The sequence below is a fragment of the Engystomops pustulosus genome, chromosome 4, assembly GCF_040894005.1.
Source record: "Engystomops pustulosus chromosome 4, aEngPut4.maternal, whole genome shotgun sequence".
In the NCBI taxonomy this organism is placed as follows: Eukaryota; Metazoa; Chordata; class Amphibia; order Anura; family Leptodactylidae; genus Engystomops; species Engystomops pustulosus.
Window position 1 is genome coordinate 68,527,722 of NC_092414.1, and position 20,791 is coordinate 68,548,512.

The window sequence follows — 20,791 nt, forward strand, 5'->3', positions numbered from 1 at the left end:
ATTTAAGAGATTTTCTGGATAGTTTAGTGAATTGACAAACTGACCTGAAGCAAGAACAAAAAGCAGATAGAAGTGTCTGAGAAAGTGTATGTATAAGAAGTTAAGGCTCTGAAGAGGTGAGGCAAGTAGTGGTTGATGGGACAAGTTGACAGCACATGCATGTTCCTCTTAGTAGTAGTATGTGGGCTGGATCCCCCTCCCTCTGTGTGTCTTGTCATAGTGCCTGCATGCTGCTATTGGTTCCCCCTGAAGACAACACCTGCTTGACTCCTTCATTCAAGTGACACCAGAGCTTCCAGGGGATATTTGAGGCACCCTCCCTTCCAGATCCTCATCATTCCCTGCTCCAGTTGTACTGACAGTGGAAGGGCTATAGAGCACAGCAGGCTGATCTCTCTTCTCAGCCTCTCACTACAGTAAGGCAGGACCATGTGCAGGGAACTCCTCAGCAGACTAGTTACACTTGGGCTGGTGTTTGCAAGCCTTGATGCAGTTTATGGGACAGATGCTACAGATCTGCCTGACAGTAACCAGGATAGAGACAAGCTGGCAAATCAGAAAGGAAGGCTCTCCCTGCAGAACACAGGTATTTATGGCTCAGCAATTGTGGGGCTGAATGTGTCACATGTGTCATTTCACTTCTTTGGTCTCTTTCTCTGTTTTACCTGCAATCTAGTGACAAACTCAGCTCTGTAATGCTGGGTACTTCTTACATTTATATTTCTATTCTGCTTAAAATGAGCTAAAATGCTATAAACATTGTTTATGTTTTAAATTGCTAGAAATAAATACAGTAATATTAGTAATAGTATAGTAATACTATATATTAGACTGTGTCATAGGGTTAACTACAACTTGGCTGCAATGTTACAGCCAGGACAGTCTGGAATATGGGATGTCCCAGACTCTGAGAGCATCACACAGCTGGGACAAGCATGTTGTACATCTGGGCTCCAGGAGGCTAGAGTTGCCATGTTTTGCATTTTTGTATGTTTGCTGGTTCCCCTGATGGTATGCAGCAGAGCTGGGGTTGCAAGTGAGTGGATTATGTCATTTGCCCAGATATTGCAGTGTGCATTATCACTGTATAATATCACCAGTTAACAGATTCATTCCTGAAAATCCTTAAATATTCTTATTATTTACTCACAGATACATTTTGTATTTTGTATGTATTCTGCTATGGGGCAGCATAGAGAGAGCATTGTCAGGTAAATGGGATATAGCACATATTTTAGGAATTCTGCAATAGAAGTGCAGTTCATTTTGTAGTTATAAAATGGGACTTGATGACAAGTGCTGTGATTTGTAGTGTGTAGTATGCTTCTTCAATGCCTGTATAAAACCACGTGCTAAGAGTGCATATCAGAGCTGGAATGTTACTCCAGTCACATGGGGATTGCAGAGTTAATGTCTTCAACCCAGAGGATGAAAAAAACACACATCCCCAGACAGGCTGCAGTAGTAAATAGCTGGGTGTTTTGTCTGAAAAGACCAAGGCTGAGATCTTTTACAAGAAATGCCCTGTCTGATGCTTAGCAAACATGTCAGTGAAATCCAGTGTGCCAATTTGGGTAACACTAGTACTTTGAGGTGATTGGGAGATGCCCAAGAAACCATTCTACACAGAAAGCTTGTACTGTAAAGTCTATTCTGAGTGTAATGGTATGTGCTGATTTTGAGAATTATAATTTGCATATTTACATAACCCAATTTTTTAAGGATTAAAAACATAACTTTAAACATGTAATGTGCTTTTCATTTTCGCTTTACACTATGCATTTCTTTGCAGTTTTCCCTTAGGGGAACATTGCATTACCTCTGTGGTCTACATAACCAAGCCCGATTGTGCCTGTGTCAGGCATAGTTACATTCCTAGCAAGCTAGGCTTGATAATGATTTATTCTGTTTACAAGCCACTGGCTTACACTGTGCCAAGTGGATAGCAATGAGTGGGAAAGTGCCTGTTCTTTCTCCACAGAGCTGACAATCATTTCTTGTCTGCTGTAAAATAGTTAACAAATGAAGAACATAGTAATAGATTTCATAAATCTGCAAATTGTGAGATCTATCTATCTATCTCATATCTGTCTATCACCTGTCTATTTATTTAAATGTCAGCTCTGGCAAGTAGGGCCCGCACTCCGATTGTTTTATATGACTGTTGTTACTCTGTAATGTCTTATTTTATTTGAATATGTTCCCCAGAATCTGTAAAGCTCTACTGAATTTGATGGTGATATATAAATATTATTTAATTAATTAATATTAATTAATATAGGTTTATTATTACTATTCTAACCTCTAGCTATGATCTACCTTTCTTTTTATTATTGCCTCTCAATCATTATTTTAGTGTGAATTAGTTGACATTGGACATGCTTTTTACTTCCTGGCTTCTTCTCTAGCGCTCCTCTAGTCAGTCATACAAAGAAACTTTAACCACAGCCCCACGGAGCTCCTCAGAATGTTTGGAAATGGAAGAAAGAATGATAGTTAATTCACTTTATTCTGTAATATTTAGAAAAAAAATGAAACAGGTGATCTTTAAAAAGAACTTATTTTTGCATCTTTATTATACCTGACTGTCAGTCAGAACTTTGGGGCTCTCACTTGGCTATGAGCAACATCAGGACTCCAGTCTCAATAGAATAGTCTAAAAAAGCATGGATTGGGTGTTCCAGTTTTTAGGAATTGGCAAATTGGTTTTAAGTCTGAAAACTTGGTTAAGTTCAAGGATCAACATAAGCTGTCTCATGGGAGAGAACTAGATGTAATCTCAGTGTGGTCAAGTACGGTAACTCCCAGATAACTATTAATATCCCTGTACTCTAGGAGTTTGCTGTGGTATATGTAATATAAGATAAGAAGTATTTGGTTCCTGGATAGTATCTACTTTAAACATAGATGGAATATTATGTCATAATGTACTTTAATTATTCATTAAAATAATTCTGTGAATTTGTATGTTATGATGCAGTATACATCATAGGGCTAGCAATTCTTGTCAAAAATAGTATAGATTGTATTGTAAGAAACTGGAAGACCCCCTAACCAGTAGGCAGTAAAAAGCCTTATTAGTATTATTAGAATCAATACACACTACGGTATGTGTAATATTAATAGAAAATATCCATACCAATTATTCCCAAGTAGGACTGTTACATAACTGTACAAACACCAGCATGAGACAATGGGGCACATTTAAATACCCATTCCTTAGAGTTAGAGAAAGTGCATTGTCCGACGATGCACTGTGCCGCAATAAGATTGTGCGCCCGATATCCTGAATGTGCGGCTTTCCCGCTCAGGTCCGACGGAGTTAACTTTTTTCATCCTGGTTCATGTAAGTGCATTGTCTTACGACACAATTTGAATCTAAAATCCTGCGCTGAGTCCGAAACAGTCGGAACGTCCGACTGCACGCACCCGATTTCTGTTGCATGAAAGCCAGCATAGCAGCGCCACAATCCAATTGCGTGCGACACAATCCCAACGCAATAAATACCTGTCAAACCTGCGCAAATCCCAAAAACAGCGAACAGTCCGACGAAAGTGAGCCGCGCGACCCTTAGAACATAGTAAAAGAGCGATCTCACAGGATCGTTAAATAAAATATAAATTGATCCTAGTTCTCTTACAAATATAAAGTACTACAATGATATATACTGTGATATATACTTAGTACAGAGTAATACATTAAATATAGATATGCAATGTGGTGTTAGTCGCATGGTACCTTGTAGGCCTTGCGACAGAACAATAGTAGTAACATTTGGTAAGAAACCTTGGACTACTAAAGTCTAATGTATCACTTTACCACAGAAGCAAAACTATATGTATTCATCAAAACGTGGTAACATCCAAAATAAATCTTAGTTGGTGCTCACCTATTTGACATTGAAGTTCTAGTAATGCAAATCCACTTGAAATGTTTAACTCCCTCTAAAGAGAAATGCTGCACCTCTACCACCTCTTATCAGACAGTTCCTTACAAATTTATCAGAAGTCTTTAAAGAAAATCTACCAATAAAATACATCATGATAAACCAGGGACACTTACTCATAGATCCAGGTACTGTGGCTTCGGTAATCTTTTATTTGTTACCCATGGCTTCCTTCCTTCTAAAATCAGCTAATGAGCTAGTAGGGCTCTGGTGGGTGCTACCAGAGCCCCTCTGTGCTCCTGCTTTACAGGTTATTGTTACACTTTGCAGCAGCACATCTCAGTCTTCCTCTCCCCCTGCTCCCTCGGCACTTCCTGTAATCTCAGCAGCAGTGAGCACATAGAGGGAGGGTGGAAGTACTCCACGAAAAAAGGGTTTTAAAAATATGTAAATTAGCCTCTGATTAGTAATTATGCAGTTTGCGTGCTATGCGTGATCATAGCATTACATCTATACACTCTGCTATGATCACACACAGCATAAGAACTGCAGAGGGAGAGCCGTCTCTCTGACCGCTGTGTTGACGAAGCCAGCCATGTCAAGAGCCATGCATAATTACCAATCAGAAGAGACCATTTACATATTTTTATTATTTATTTTTTTATTACGTCGGCACTGCATATCGGCAGAGGATGGGGGGTGAGTATTGGCATCTACCATCAGGTATGCTGAGAGGAGAATTCCTTTACGTCATGACTTTAATTATTTACCTTTCCATAAAAGCAACCTACCCAAAAATCAATGTGTAACCCACATAACCGGTCTCATAAATGGTTTTCCTTATAAAATGATCAAAAAACATTCACTGCTGGGACCCTTGTAATCTGTGCAATAGTCCACTTGATGACCACACTTTGATAGAAACCCTTCACCCTACTACTTGCTGGAGAAGATACCCATAGTAAAAGTAAATGTAGCTAACCCTGGTAACTTTATAACTGATGACTGCACTACATTCACCAATTAAGCTGATCCTTCTCTTAAGTAGTAAGTCCATACTTTGTACCATTGTACACCCACTTGATAGAAAAGTGTCATGTCCTTTATTCAGGTGAAGAAGCATAAAATCACATGCAGGGAGAAGCAAGCCTTGGCAACAGGGCCGTTTCGCGCTCAGTGGCGCTTTCTCAAGCCAATGGCGGCGCCCACTGATGACATCACATATATGTACCATTGTACTTGCTGAATAGTTGTCTGATGAATATACTATCACATTGAGCAATATCTCAATGGGGAGAAGAATATGAGAAGATTTACACATAGTTTCACGCCTTTTGTAAATTTATAACCTCACGCCCTTGGTTATCCAGACTAAAGATGAAGTCACAGTCCAGACAAAGCAGCATATTTTGAATAGTAGAACATGGCTCAGTACCTTGTGAGAACAGTCAATTCTCAGCAATATGGTTTTTCTTAGTAAAGTAATATTTGCTAAGTATAAAAGCCAAGTGAAGTACAAGTAGGGTCACACTTCCTGGCTGCTGCAGCAGAGGTTTAAAAAATACATTGCTCCCATAGGTCATAGGGTCAGCATTTTGCGAAGTATTTGTTACAACTCATAGTTCACTTAATAGTCATCAATGGGGGGGGGGGGGCAAGAGGGATGTTTTGAAAACATTTATGTAACTAAGTTCCTAATATGATCATTCACTTGTGTGACGTGAATGAGGAATGAGCTGGCACTCACCACTGCAGCATGGACAGTTGAGGGAATGTTTTCAAGTCCAAGTGAAAACTAGGTCACTTCTGAATATTGTTTTCTTAAAAATAACTATTCCAATCCAGTTATAAAAATGAACACAATAGTTCATGTAAATGTAATACACTTTGATCGTTGTACATGGTTAAATCCTCATGGTTAAAATCGCTCTTGTATGTATGGAACTACCTGTTCCGACAATTAGTACAATGTTCCAAAATTCATGAGATATTACTTCTGTGGTTAGAAGCTAATCTAGACGCATTGTACAAGTTTGGAAGCTTTTAACTTCTTCATTTTGGAAACTGAAAACTGTTTTGTATTTTATGGTTTGGGGTTTTATGGTATGCAGGCAGACATTCTCAACCCTCCATAACCATACTGGGGCTATGATGATTGAACCCCGTCCCTCATAGTACTCTTCCAACTTCTTACATGAAGTACATACACTCACCGGCCACTTTATTAGGTACACCTGTCCAACTGCTCGTTAACACTTAATTTCTAATCAGCCAATCACATGGCGGCAACTCAGTGCATTTAGGCATGTAGACATGGTCAAGACAATCTCCTGCAGTTCAAACCGAGCATCAGTATTGGGAAGAAAGGTGATTTGAGTGCCTTTAAACGTGGCATGGTTGTTGGTGCCAGAAGGGCTGGTCTGAGTATTTCAGAAACTGCTGATCTACTGGTATTTTCACGCACAACCATCTCTAGGGTTTACAGAGAATGGTTCAGGAAAAAAAACATCTAGGGAGCTGCAGTTCTGTGGGCGGAAATGCCTTGTTGATGCCAGAGGTCAGAGGAGAATGGGCAGACTGGTTCGAAATGATAGAAAGGCAACAAACAAAAAAAGACTCAAATCGCTACCCTTTACAACCAAGGTAGGCAGAAGAGCATCTCTGAACGCACAGTACGTCGAACTTTGAGGCAGATGGGCTACAGCAGCAGAAGACCACACCGGGTGCCACTCCTTTCAGCTAATAACAGGAAACTGAGGCTACAATTTGCACAAGCTCATCGAAATTGGACAGTAGAAGATTGGAAAAACGTTGCCTGGTCTGATGAGTCTCGATTTCTGCTGCGACATTCGGATGGTAGGGTCAGAATTTGCCGTCAACAACATGAAAGCATGGATCCATCCTGCCTTGTATCAACGGTTCAGGCTGGTGGTGGTGGTGTCATGGTGTGGGGAATATTTTCTTGGCACTCTTTGGGCCCCTTGGTACCAATTGAGCATCGTTGAGCCTACCTGAGTATTGTTGCTGACCATGTCCATCCCTTTATGACCACAATGTACCCAACATCTGATGGCTACTTTCAGCAGGATAATGCGCCATGTCATAAAGCTGGAATCATCTCAGACTGGTTTCTTGAACATGACAATGAGTTCACTGTACTCAAATGGCCTCCACAGTCACCAGATCTCAATCCAATAGAGCATCTTTGGGATGTGGTGGAACGGGAGATTCGCATCATGGATGTGCAGCCGACAAATCTGCGGCAACTGTGTGATGCCATCATGTCAATATGGACCAAAATCTCTGAGGAATGCTTCCAGCACCTTGTTGAATCTATGCCACGAAGAATTGAGGCAGTCCTGAAGGCAAAAGGGCGTCCAACCCGTTACTAGCATGGTGTGCCTAATAAAGTGGCCGGTGAGTGTATATTAAATATGTTTTAAAGGGAACCTGCACTCAAGAACAGTAACAGTAAACCACTGTGGTGCCTTTTTTGAAAACTGCAGCACAGGTGTCCAAGCTTAAATCAGCCTCCTTCCACTAGTAAAATCACTACCCAAACTTTTTCTAACTTAGTCTTTATTGGCACTGCCCAACGTCGCTTGGCTCTGCCCATCACCACTTGGTTCTGTCCATCATGGGATGCAGGGTGAGAAGATCTGCAGCAAGGACAGGAAGCAAACAGGGAGAGGACTTCCTGTCTACTCAGGCACTGAACTGTCAATCAAAAGAAGGAGGTGGGGTTCACTGGAAGCCAGGAGAAACATGACTCTTCTATTCAGAATTTAACTTGTTGTCTACTTATGAAGAGGCAATGAGCTGTCAATCAAAAGAAGAACATGGGGTTCACTGGAAGCCAGGAGAAACATGACTCTTCTATTCAGAATTTGACTCGTCTACTAATTTTCATATAAAAAAAAATAATGTAATTAAGGTACTGTGCCTCATTGGTAGACCATTTTAGGTGATATGGGGGACTTTTAACCCATTACTGGCAGGTATTACAGGTGTGAGGGGTGGAATTCTTCTGACAGGTCTTCTTTAAAGTTAAAGATGATTTACTAGCGGATTTGGACCAAAAGACTAAAACACCTTCCGAGACATTTATCAAGGCTTTAAGACCACTTTTTGGCTCTTTTACAACTCGTCTAACAAAGGCGGCATGGCCTAGAGGAATGTGGCCACACCCAGAAATGCATCTCTAAAAGTAGGATCACAATGATGAATCTGGGCAGCACGGTGGCTGAGTGGTTAGCATTACAGCCTTGCAGTGCTGAGGACCTGGGTTTGAGTCCCAGGGTCAACATCTGCAAAGAGTTTGTATGTTCTCTTTGGGTTTGCGTGGGTTTCCTCTGGGTCCTCCGGTTTCCTCCCACACTCCAAAACATACTGGTAGGTTGTTAAGATTGTGAGGCCCATTAGGGACAGGGACTGATTTGGCAAGCTCTGTGCAGCGCTGCGTAATCTGTGTGCGCTATATAAATAAAGAATTATTATTATCTGTTGCAGCAAAAGACTAGTGTTGTCGAGTTCTTCGACACATTACTGAGTCCTCCCACAGTATTTCTGGTATTATACCTACAGGTTACAAGGGAACATTTTGTTGCATTTTCTTGCTGATAACATTTTTATACAAAGACGATTTATCAATAAGACTGCTTGTAGAAGGTAGAATCAACACTCATCTGCTAAAATGTCCTTTCTCATTCTCATCAAAGGCAAAAAAGTTTAGATCAAAGCAGAGATGATTCTTTACTACGAATGTGTGATTATTCAGATACCAATATATTAATAAAAAGAACTGGCTTTCTTACACATTGGCCCACATTATAATTGCTTTATTTATATAGCGCACACAGAGCTTGCCAGATCATTTAGTCCCTGTCCCCAATGGGGCTCACAATCTAATCAACCTACTAGTATGTTTTTAGAGTGTGGGAGGAAACCAGAGGACCCATAAGAAACCCAAGCAAACACAAAGAGAACATGCAGATGTTGACCTGGATGGGACTTGAACCCAGGACCCCAGCTTTGCACTAAAAAAAAGAATGTGCAAACATGTATTTAAGTGTATGCGCAAGTATTGTATCGCAGCTGCACTGTGACTGCAGCGCCAAAAAATATCAGTATATATGGATCTAGGTCAATTAAGGATTATATAGCCAGATTTCTGGCTTACCATCATGCATCCATTAATACTAAAAATCTGTCACATGGCCAAGTCTGTCTGTATGAACAACAGACTCTAAATGGCTAATAAGTTTGCCACAATGTGGACCATGTGCTTGTCTTTGGTCAGTGACACAGATGACTGCTAGACACAATTGTCTCAAGTGACATGTCTCCATCTCTTCTACAATTATACTGTCTCAACATAGATATGAAAAAAATGTCCATTTGTTGAGGTTTGTGTGAACTCAGCCTTAGAGAATGTGAAGTTGTGATCACGCAGTTCATATTAGATCCTCCATTATACATTACAATGTATTTTGAGGACTACTGCTGAACACTTGACCCCGCAGCCGCTGCTTGAATTACATCTTTAATAATACATCTCCTGATGTTCAGCATCATTGTAATGTCTGGTAAGGCAGTTGGAGAGAGAGGGTGTACAAGTGGAATATGAGAAGCCAAATGTGTTTCATGTTACTTCGGGCTTTCAAGAGCAGAGGAATTTGTTGTCAGATGACCCTTAAACCCATGAGAAAAATAATTTATAGTCATGAAACAGGAGGCAACAGATTGGTACAATAGTAATATTAATAACAGTTAGTTTTACAAATAGTCAGGGATGGATTTGTGCCCCCTCACCCCAACACTGAAAAGCATGAGCTGGAAAGCATTACAACTTTACACTTATTGCATAGTTACAGCACCAGACATGTGCTGTGTAGCATAAGTAGTAGTAGTATTTTGTAGTTCCTGTATTTGCGGGATAAGAGTAATAGTGCTGTGTATATATATATATATATATTATATATATACATATGGAATGATTGTTGCAGTACTGCTCCATATATGCAGGTTAAAAGCAGTAGTAGTAGTTCTGTTCAGTGCCCATATATGCAGAAAAGTATTACAATGCAGTTGCCATCCAGAAGAATAGTAGTAATTCACTGTGTACATATTTACAGAATAAGAGTAACAATACAGAGGATGTAGGGTTGAAGATAGTTTGCCTCATTGGAGGGTATTTATCAGGGCTTCTGCGCCAGGCTTTTTTCCCTTTTCCGCCACCTCCATGCCAGGGGGGCGTAGATTGGTGTGAAGTGGGAACCATGGTGGGCGCAGCCGGTGGGGAGTGGGCCGGTGAAGGGTGTTCCTGTCCACAGCCAAGCAATTTTCATATTTTTTCAAATTCTGAGTGGTATAGAAATAAACAGCAGAGAAAAACTACACAGGACCCCTTCAGATACCTCAAGGGGCTGGAGAGCCGCTGTATGATCAATAGCCCTAATTATCTCTAAGTATTAAGTCAATATCAAGTTTGGTCAGTGGTTTTGATGGACACGGGCCCTTTTTTCTGGGCCCACTTCTCTATATAGCACCTGTATCTATCTGGTCATAATATACAAACACAATTACAAATAACAAAACTAAGTGAAGACTAGCAACCAACCAGACCAAAACAGAGACTCCTTCACAGACCCAGAATATGTATCTTGTGCATGATACTTCCACATGGGGCAATAAAGCTGTAGCTGATCTGTATGTAATTATATGATGGGTTTTCCGAGGGTTTAATTGTCCATTTATGCATTAGAAAACTGACTGGCAACCCATAGCCAGTAGAGGAACAGAATTTTTTTTGCTATTAATATAACATTGTTCCTTTAGCAATGAGCTGGTTTCCACTTCTTATTTTATGTTAGCACTTGATTAAACCTGTATGACTTTCTTCTTTTTTGCTGATGTTGTAAATGTTTACTTGGCACAGTTTTAAACAGTTTTCTTTATGATTTCAGCTGAAATTCAACATTGTCTTGTCAATGCTGGAGATGTTGGTTGTGGAGTCTTTGAATGCTTTGAGAACAATTCCTGCGAGATCCGAGGACTACATGAAATCTGCATGACCTTTCTGCACAATGCTGGTAGATTTGATGCACAGGTATTATATTGCTTTTATTAACATCAGTAATTGGAACTTTTTGCTAGAACTGATGATATTCTAATATGTATGAGGTTCCCAGATACGATGGACCCACACGACAAAATAAATCATGTTCTGCAATAAGACCACGTTGGATAGAATCTATACAAGGCTCACCTTTCTGATTCTGAGTTGCTTGTCCTTGTTAGGAAAGGGAAGATGGCTTCCCTAAAGGACGGAGAAATACGCAGTGGGACTGGTGCATCACTTGTGCATCGGAATTGAAATCTACACCAGGTCCAACCTTGAGATTGATTTGAGCTATAATCTGCACCAGGTTTTCGTTGCAGGTTCTAGAAAATAAGAATAAACGGGGCATCCTCACCCTAGTTGTCTTTTTCCTCTCCCATCGGAGCCATTTTTTTGTTTTAAAATTGGGACACTTGGCACAAAGTGGCAAAAAGTTCTAGCCTTGTAAGTCGATAAAATGGTGCACAAGACACAATACACCAGAACCACCTCTAAAATATCCGGTCCTGAGTGACAAAACCAGGCATTTTATTGTGGAAACCATTTTGTTCTTTGCTGTAGGACCCCTTTTCTAGAACTGCCACGATCACAAGGTTGCGCTTGGTTGTTTTATCTTTTCTAAAGGCAACAATTTTACTCTATCTTTTCAAGAACTCTTCATTTTGCTGTTTTTCTTTTATTTCTTTTACAAATGTATACATTAAGAGATGACAGGGTGTTAACATTCTTTTTCTCAAAAGGATGCTTCCCTACACGGCCTACGATGTCAGAGTGTATAGAGACACAAGGCTGAATTCTAAAACAAGCTACCCCAAAAGTGTGATATTTGTAATTACCTTAATAGACATGTAAAAAAAACCTATGTTTTAACGGAACCTGTCACCAGAGGGTTATTTTTCCCTGGGGACAGGTTCCCATAGACATTGTAAAGTAGTATGCAGACATGCTTTTAACATACCTGTGTCTTCCATTGTTCATGAAATAAACATTATTTAACTTTACCCAGCTCCCTGCCAGCATCTTCCTCCAAGTTCCATTTCAAAATCTAACATGTTCTTTCTCATTACCATATTTTGTACCCTCGGCACCCGGCTAATCAATATTCAACCCACCTCCTTCCCATATCCTCGCTCTGTCCATCCCTCCCCTCATGACATCAGCTCGATCATGCACCTTGGGCAACGAGACGGCTCGCTGAGCTTGAAGATATGCAGAGCGGAGGTAACTAGACAGAGTTATTTACAGAGGGTAGGGATGGGGCACAGTGAGCAGTGAGAGGTAGATGTTTCACTGCACAAGCTCAGGGTTTGCTGTGCAGTGAGCCAACACCATGGTCGGAAGGGGATGGATGGAGAGAGGGAGGATGTGGGAGGAGAATGAATTGAATATTGATTAGCCACGGGGCAAAGATACAAAATATGGTAATTAGAAAGCACATGTTAGATTTTTAAATGGAGCCTCCCCCAGGACTTGCAGGAAGATGCTGGCAGGGAGCTGGGTAAAGTTATAGAACGTTCATTTCATGAACAATGGAAGACAAAGGTATGATAAAAGCATGTCTGCATACTACTTTACAAAGACTATGTGAATCTGTCCCCAGGGAAAACTAGCTCTCCAGTGACAGGTTCCCTTTTATTGGAGTAACTGCAAATATTTCTTATTGCTTTATAAAACTTTGCAAATCGCTATATTTTATTTGTATTACAGGGAAAATCATTTATTAAGGATGCCCTTAAATGCAAAGCTCATGGACTGAGACATAAATTTAGTTGCATCAGTCGTAAGTGCCCTGCCATTAAAGAAATGGTGCACCAGCTCCAAAAGGAATGCTATGCCAAGCATGACCTCTGCTCTGCTGCCAAGGAAAATGTCCAAGTGATTGTGGAGATGATTCACTTCAAAGACCTCTTGTTACATGAGTAAGTGATGATGGCCAGGAAGTGCTGCAGCTCTGCCAGGGGCATTTTCTCTCCATTAGTTCTGGAATTTCCTCATTTAAAGTTTTTTGCTAGTAGCATAAATCTGACATTTGAAATACAAGTCATACATAGAACTGACACTTTTGTTAATGATAGTTTAACAGTCATGTATTTTGGATAGATTTTCTATTTGTTTCCTAAATATAGAACCTTTAGTGGATCACGCATACTTTTCTGAACAAAATGGACACATTTCTTAAAGCGTTTGCTCGAGTTTTCTGTATGACTTTGCACCGAAAAGAACGTGCAAATTGCTTGTACATGTATTTATGACGTGTTTGCAGCAGTTTTGTGTTGCGGCTGCACTGTTTCTGCCGCGCCACAATATTCTGCATCTAAAGGGGCGTTTCTGGTGCCAATAGGACAGTGGATCCCAGGGGAAACCCACGCAAACACAGAGAGAACATACAAACTCTTTGCAGATGTTGTCCCCCGGGACTTGAACCCAGGTCCCCATTGCTGCAAGGCTAACCACTAAGCCACATTGACTGTGGTAATATTCCTATATTTGTTATCTGTGGCTTCCTTCTTTCTATAATCAACTTTTATAATTATTCTAATGAAAGGCTCTGGGGGTGTTTCCAGAGTCCTTAAGTGCTGTAGCTTCACAGGCTGTTACAATGAGCAGAGAAAGTCTCCCCTCCCCCCTGCACTTCCTGCTGCTGCTAGATTACACAGACAGTGGGAGAAAGGAGAGATCAGGAGGGTGAGTATGTTCTGGTAATGCCCCAGAGCCCTTCAGACTCATAAGCATAATTTTAAAAGTTGATTTTAGAAGGAAGGAGGCCATGGATAACACATATAAGTCAGTCAATGTTCCTGAATCTATGAGTAAGTGTCCTTGGTTTATCATTTTGTTTTTTGATGGCACATTTTCTTTGAAGGGGCAATATATGTAATTGTTTTATAAATTGTTTTCTAAATTATGTAAAATTCCTTTCTGTAGATATAAATGATAAGAAATTAAGTACAGTATAATATACAGTCTTATATTTATTATTCATTCATATGACAAAAATCTTTGTTTTATTTAGGCCCTACGTTGATTTAGTCAACATCCTCCTGACCTGTGGAGATGAGGTGAAAGAAGCAATCACACGTAGTGTCCAAGCCCAGTGTGCACAGAATTGGGGAAGCCTGTGCTATATTCTTAGCTTTTGCACCTCTGCAATCCAAGGAGATGCTTCTGTAGGGTCCAGTGCCAGTCCAGCAAGAAAACAAGGAGATATAGTGAAAGGAGACACAGGGAAATTCTCTCGCAGCCATAGTGATTCTTCCTCTCAATCTGATCTGGAAAGAGATGCTAAAGCTACAAAAAGTGAAAAAATTAACAAGTTACAACCTAATAATCGTGGAAAGACGAGCTTCATCAAAATGATGTTTAGTGCCACTGAGAGCTCTGATAAACCGGTTGGCTTAACAGATGTCAGAAGGTGAAATTGTCTTACTCCCACTTTTTTTCCATTTTCCTCCACCAAGAAGTATCATATCTCCGATCAAGGACATTCCAAGGCATTTATAATACAAGAGGGCAATGCTTTGCCTGCAGTTCCTTCTCAAAATCTGCAGCATTACCCCAGGAGAAAGTGGAGCAGACATTCAATATTTTACCTTCTTCCGCTCATTTCACTTTCAGGGATTGATGATGTTAGACAAGATTTATGTAAATGTGATTAAAGCTGTTTAGTTACATTGCAAACTATGGTGTCATTGTTACAAACATGCAGTTTTTAAGCTATATTAGATACCTTTCTTGAAGCTGCTGGGCCCTGATGCAAAATTTGTACCAGCCCCCCCCCCCAATTTTAATGTATAGCTTATAGTACTGGTCTATTCTTTTGGAGAAGAGACAAGTTATGGGCCCTACTGCTCATGGGCCTTAATGCGTTTGCACCCTCTGCACTGCCTAGGGTTATGTCCCTGCTTTTCTGCTCTAAAAACCTTCTGATGTATAATTTAAAAAAATAATAATATTAAAGCTATTAGTCAGTCCATAAATAGTGGCCTTTCATCTTAGCTTTGACAACCAAATGTAACCATAAGCTAAGAGGTTCCACCCAGAAGTATTAAATCTACGGGTGTCCAGTTCTCTCTAGTCTGTTACATACATTTAGAAGGATAAATGATTATGAGTAGAAAGGAATCTATAATTTCTTCAAATAGTAAACCTCACAACCAATTCCAACTTTCTCCTGGTTGCCCCATATTTATGTAAAGCCTCCTCTTCCCTTCTCTATAACACTGGGACCAGTGCTTCATCTACAAGGACCAGACCAACCTCTGCTCCTATCTTATTCTACCTATCCCTTAACCTTAATTCATAGAAAGTAGGATTTTCACAGTTTTAATAGGAGGCTTTCAGCTTTTTCTTGTTTAAGAAACTCACCAAATTGCCGAATTAAAGGACATCTATCACCAGATCAAGGATTGTAAACCAAGCACACTGACATACTGGTGCGTGTCCCCTCTGGCAAGATCTGCTCTTCTTTTAGCTTCTTATGCCCTGGTATATAAAAAACTTTAAGAATTATGCAAAAGAGCCTGAGGGGCTCCAGGCTCCATAGGAGTCAATGGAGCCTGGAGCCCCTCGGGTGCATTTGCATAATTTTTAAAGCCCTTTTTTCTTAAAAACACGGCATAAGATGCTAAAAGAACAGCAGATCCTGCCAGAGGGTGGGATGCATACCAGTATGTATGTATGTTTGGTTTACAATCCTTGATCTGGTGATAGATGTCCTTTAACTACCTAAAAACCAGTGAATATTGTCAATGGGTAATTCTATCCAGTATATTCATGGTATGGGCATATCACAGATAAAACAGTCCATGCAAAGCATTGAATATCTTGTTCAACAGATCACCTCAGCATGCATCATATAAAATTATTAGTTCATATGACAAGGATATATTTCCTTATCTTTATATAATGGATATTGCTGCCATGGTGTGAATGTGGGTGTCTGTATACATGTATATGTACGTGTGAGCTTTTATATGTGTTTTTAATCTCACACATTACTATGGTTAGGATTGAATGGAGGGCTCGAATGAAGTAAAATGTATGTTTACATGTATATCTACTGGTTCAGTCTTTCATATTGTATATATTTTTTCTATTTATTGTATTGATTTTCATTATGGACACAATAGTACATACATATATCTATAAACATGCACATTGTGCGCACATGTTTTCTACTATACACATGTACAAACACAGGTACACTGAGGGAAATACATTATAACGGGTGCCACCGAAAAATGGAGGACACTGATTGCTATTAATGACTGCTCCACTTTTACTTTGCATCCGTTTTGGTACATCTTCCTCATTGTCTCTGGCTCAGCTTATTTAACATTCAACATCTTTCTCACCTTGTGTTGTACATATTTTACGCCACTAGTAGTATATTTTGATAAGCAACTTAATATAATTTTATGCAGATGTGTAATGTTATTCTTGTCATAACACATTATTTATTGCTATAATTATTTTATTAATAATAAACATTTTATGTTTAATCAGAGTTTTATGCACATATGCACTGTTTTTATTTGTCTGTTTTGATTTTTTATTTTCCTTATATTGTTACAACCAAAACAATGCATCGGATGTAGCCGTGATTGGCACTGTGATGTTAAATTGTGGTGCACTACCTTAATGCATTGGGCGCACCGTAAGAAGAACAAATAAGTGTCATTATGACATTATGTGAAAACATAATAAAGAAGGGGTTTAGAAGTTGGTAGACTGGCTTTTTGTTGGTCTAATTTTGTGCCAAAAAAGTGTCAGGAAACTAGAAGTGCGGGAAAAGTGTCGGGATTGAAGAGCTACGCCCACATTGAGTGACAAAAACAGATGTTGTGTCAGAAAAGAAGCCGAATTGTAAAACCGACATATAATAAAAAAAGACAATAATAAATGCCCAAATGTGTTTGTCAGTGACGTTCATGAGGTACACATATGGTTGCATTGTAAAGTATACACAATGAGGCAGATTTATCAAGTGTCTGAAAGTCAGAATATTTCTAGTTGCCCATGGCAACCAATCACAGCTCAGCTTTCATTTTACCAGTGCTCATGAATATTTTAAAGGGGAGCTGTGATTGGTTGCCATGGGCAACTGGAAATATTCTGACTTTCAGACACTTGATAAATGTGCCCCAATGCATTTTACACAGAGCCATATCAAGATGTGTTAGACAAACAAATACCAAAATAATAGTGCTTTAACAAAAGTAGTTTGAACCTAGCCTTAAGTTAAAGGATACATGTTAATTGGATAGATAGATAAAACGAGAAAGTCCAAGGCAGCACAACCTGTATAGCTGGGTGCAATATCTGTGAATCTGTGGCAAAGGATCCTATAATAGTTTCAGGAAAGGCAACAGTACTCCAATTAGTGTTTCAAGGCAGGGTGATCTTTATTTCAAGGATGCAACGTTTCGGTGAGTGTCCACTTTTTTCAAGCATAGGTGGACACTCACCGAAACGTTGCATCCTTGAAATAAAGATCACCCTGCCTTGAAACACTAATTGTAGTGCTGCTTTCTTTCCTGAAACTAGATAGATAGATAGATAGATAGATAGATAGATAGATAGATAGACTGTATTGTCCCCATAGTGGAAATTTAGTGTTTCACAACAGCCACACAATACAACACGACTGGGGAGCATCAACTCAGTTCTTTTCCTCCCCCTTTCCACCTTTTAACTTAAGCTGCCGTGACGGCCCACTCCCCCTTTATAACCACCTCCCTGAATAATGACATAACACCATTTTCTTTGGAAAATTTTTGAACACAGCAGCCAATATTTATTGACAAACAATATAAAACATTAAATGCAATCCAGCTTAAGTGGCTTGTGTCTTCTACCGGGCTCCCCAAGGACACCCCCTTGTACGAGCCCACAAACCAGTGTGCCTTGACCCAAAAACAATCATCCAACAATTTTTTGAGGTGTGTCACTCACTTCTGACTCACCTCCCGATAGACTTTTTACCAACCCTGAGGACCCTCTACCCGCCACGGCTAACGTGACAGATAAGCAATTTACAATCCCAAGTAACCCCTCATCCCTTAACCCCTTTTTCCCCTCTGCCCAAACCCCAACTAAATATCTAAGAACTACCCCAATTCTGTAACCCAGGGCGGGTGGGTAGGACTTCGGCGCTGTGTCTCACTGGACTGCCTCGTTTCCCGCTCTCTGCTCCTTCTAAACTCCCCCCTTCCTCCCCCCAACTGTCTTAACCCTCCCCAAAAATTCAAAGGGGCCAATCTCCTCGCTCTGCCCCCCGTCATGTTGGCCTCCACCCCACCCACTGTGTTAGGGGAGGTTCTAGCCATTACTCTTTAAAGGGGTATTCTAGGAATAAGCACATGTCCACATGTCCACATCACATGTCCTGCACCCGCCTGGGCAGGTCATGTGATCACCACTATGTTTGGCTGCAGTGCATCCAGTATGGCCGGTGTTTCGGTGATGGTAGTTACAAATCATTACTATAGTAACAGAGCAAGAAATTCTGTTATATCATCACCGGGAGCAGAGCATACAAGGGAGGAGGAGTTACTGAGAACTAAAGGATCTTGGGATTTGTAGTTTCCAGTGGCGGCCATCTTAGTGATAACTCCACCTACTTTAGAGAGGCCTTAAATTATGTAAATCATAAAATCAAACTATTTAAGCTCCGTTTTGTGACTAAAGACATTGAGTATTGTTGTATTCATTTATTTATGTCATCATGCGTTTTTGTGTCAGACATTCATATTCCCGGAATACCCTTTAAATACTGTAGGCAAAGGTGCCTGTAGCATTGAAATCTATGCAGTGCAAGCATGCCGGCACCAGCATACCGGGGGCATGGGGCGCCACAATATTGGGGAGGATTGTCACTCTCTAATGAAGACATCATTGTTAGGATCAGTGGATCCTCTGGACCACTGCGGGAGATGTAACTAGCCAACACCCGGAACCGGAGCCCAGCGGCACCTGGTATTCACCAGAGCCCGCCGCAAAGCGGGTTGGACTTGCTGCGGCAGGATACCACTAGGTCGTTCCCAGGTGTGACTAGCCCACGGTGGCAGCCGAGGTCGAGGTACCTTAGCGGAAGACAATCTCGTAGACAGGTCCAGGCACAGGGTCAGGGCAGGCGGCAGAGATGCAACGTCAGGTCCAAGTCCGGGGTCAGCAACAGGAGGTCCAGGCAGGTGGGAACGGGAACACAGGCACACGGAACACAGCAACACGGAGGAACTCGGGTAACACAGGACACAGGAGCGGGAACACACAGGAATACACGGGAACGCAGGAATACACAGGAACGCAGGAATAATCGCTTGTAAGCTTTCTCTAAGGCTATGAGGCACAAAGATCCGGCAAGGGTAACAGGAAGAGGCAGGCTTATGAAGAATTGGGCAATATGGCCAGCTCCAATTAATGGCGCGCTAGCCCTTTAAATTTGGAGAAGGTGCCGCGCGCGCTCCCTAGCAGTCGGGGACGCGCGCGCACAGCGGAGGGGAGCGAGCCAGGAGCCGGGATGGGTGAGATGCGCTGGCGGCGCGCTGGCGGGGGCAGGGCGGCACGGGTGAGCCCGCGACCCGCGATGTGGGTCGCGGGACCACCCGTGACAATCATTAGAGACAATTCCCCCCAAAATGGCTGTGTGCAGCCCAGTGGCATATCAGTGCTGGTGTAGCACACTTGTCCTGTATAGATTTAAATTCCATTGGCACCTCTGTCAACAGGGAATTGGATTTGGGTTCAGTACCTGAACACATTTTTTAAAAATCAGGCCAAAACTGAATTTTAATGGGTCTGCCCATCACTAATCATGTCATCTTTGATTCCCTTTCTGTTCATCTCAGGTCCACCCAGTTTGCAGAGACTCTACATGTAATTTGAGTGAAATCTAGATTTAAAACCTGCATGTAATACACATATTGGGGCACATTTACTTACAAGGCCACTCGAGTTCACTAAAAGTGCAATATCCATCTACAGTATAATTCTGCATTCGCGATTCAGTAAGATTGTGTGCCTGAAATCAGGAATCTATCACTTCCCCGTTCAGGTCCGACAGAGTTCACCATCTTTTTAGTGGTGCACCTTTAACATAGGGTGTGCAACACAATGTGAATTTTAAATACGGTGCTTAGTCCAAATCAGTTGGACTGTCTGACAGCACACCCCCTAAAAGGGGGACTGTCTGAGCCACAAAAGGGTAGCATGCGACACAATCCCAGCGCAGACACTTCTTAAATACCTGTGCAAGCCGCTTTAGCCATGAAGAACGTGCGTGTTCCGTGCAGCCCTATTATATTGCAGGTCTTCATAGTATCATAGTATCATAGTATATAAGGCTATAAAAAGACGCAAGTCCATCAAGTCCAACCTTTAAGAATTAAATAAATGTTTTATCCCCATAACCCGTGATATTCTGTCTCTCCAGAAAGGCATCCAGGTCTCTCTTGAACATGTACATAGAGTCCGCCATAACAACCTCCTGCGGCAGAGAGTTCCATAGTCTCACTGCTCTTACAGTAAAGAACCTTTGTCTATGTTGATGGTAAAATCGCCTCTCCTCTAGGCGTAGAGGATGACCCTTGTCCTGGTCACAGGCCTAGGTATAAAAAGATCTGTGGAGAGATCCTTGTACTGTACATTCAGTTATTTGTACATTGTAATGAGGTCTCCTCTCAGTCGTCTTTTTTCTAAACTGAATAATCCCAGATTTTGTAATCTGTCATTGTATTCTAATCCCCCCATTCCCCTAATAATCCTGGTTGCTCTCCTCTGAACC

The 20,791-nt window shown here is 41.1% G+C and overlaps 1 protein-coding gene across 1 annotated transcript; it reads left to right on the plus strand.

Annotated features, from left to right (window-relative positions):
- Positions 1-273: 273 nt before the first annotated feature.
- Positions 274-16,513, plus strand: STC2 (stanniocalcin 2). The gene is made up of 4 exons (XM_072146165.1): positions 274-586; positions 10,853-10,995; positions 12,715-12,926; positions 14,021-16,513. Exons 1-4 carry the CDS (start codon positions 430-432, stop codon positions 14,421-14,423), a joined length of 915 nt encoding a protein of 304 aa, XP_072002266.1. The 5' UTR covers positions 274-429; the 3' UTR covers positions 14,424-16,513.
- Positions 16,514-20,791: the final 4,278 nt, after the last annotated feature.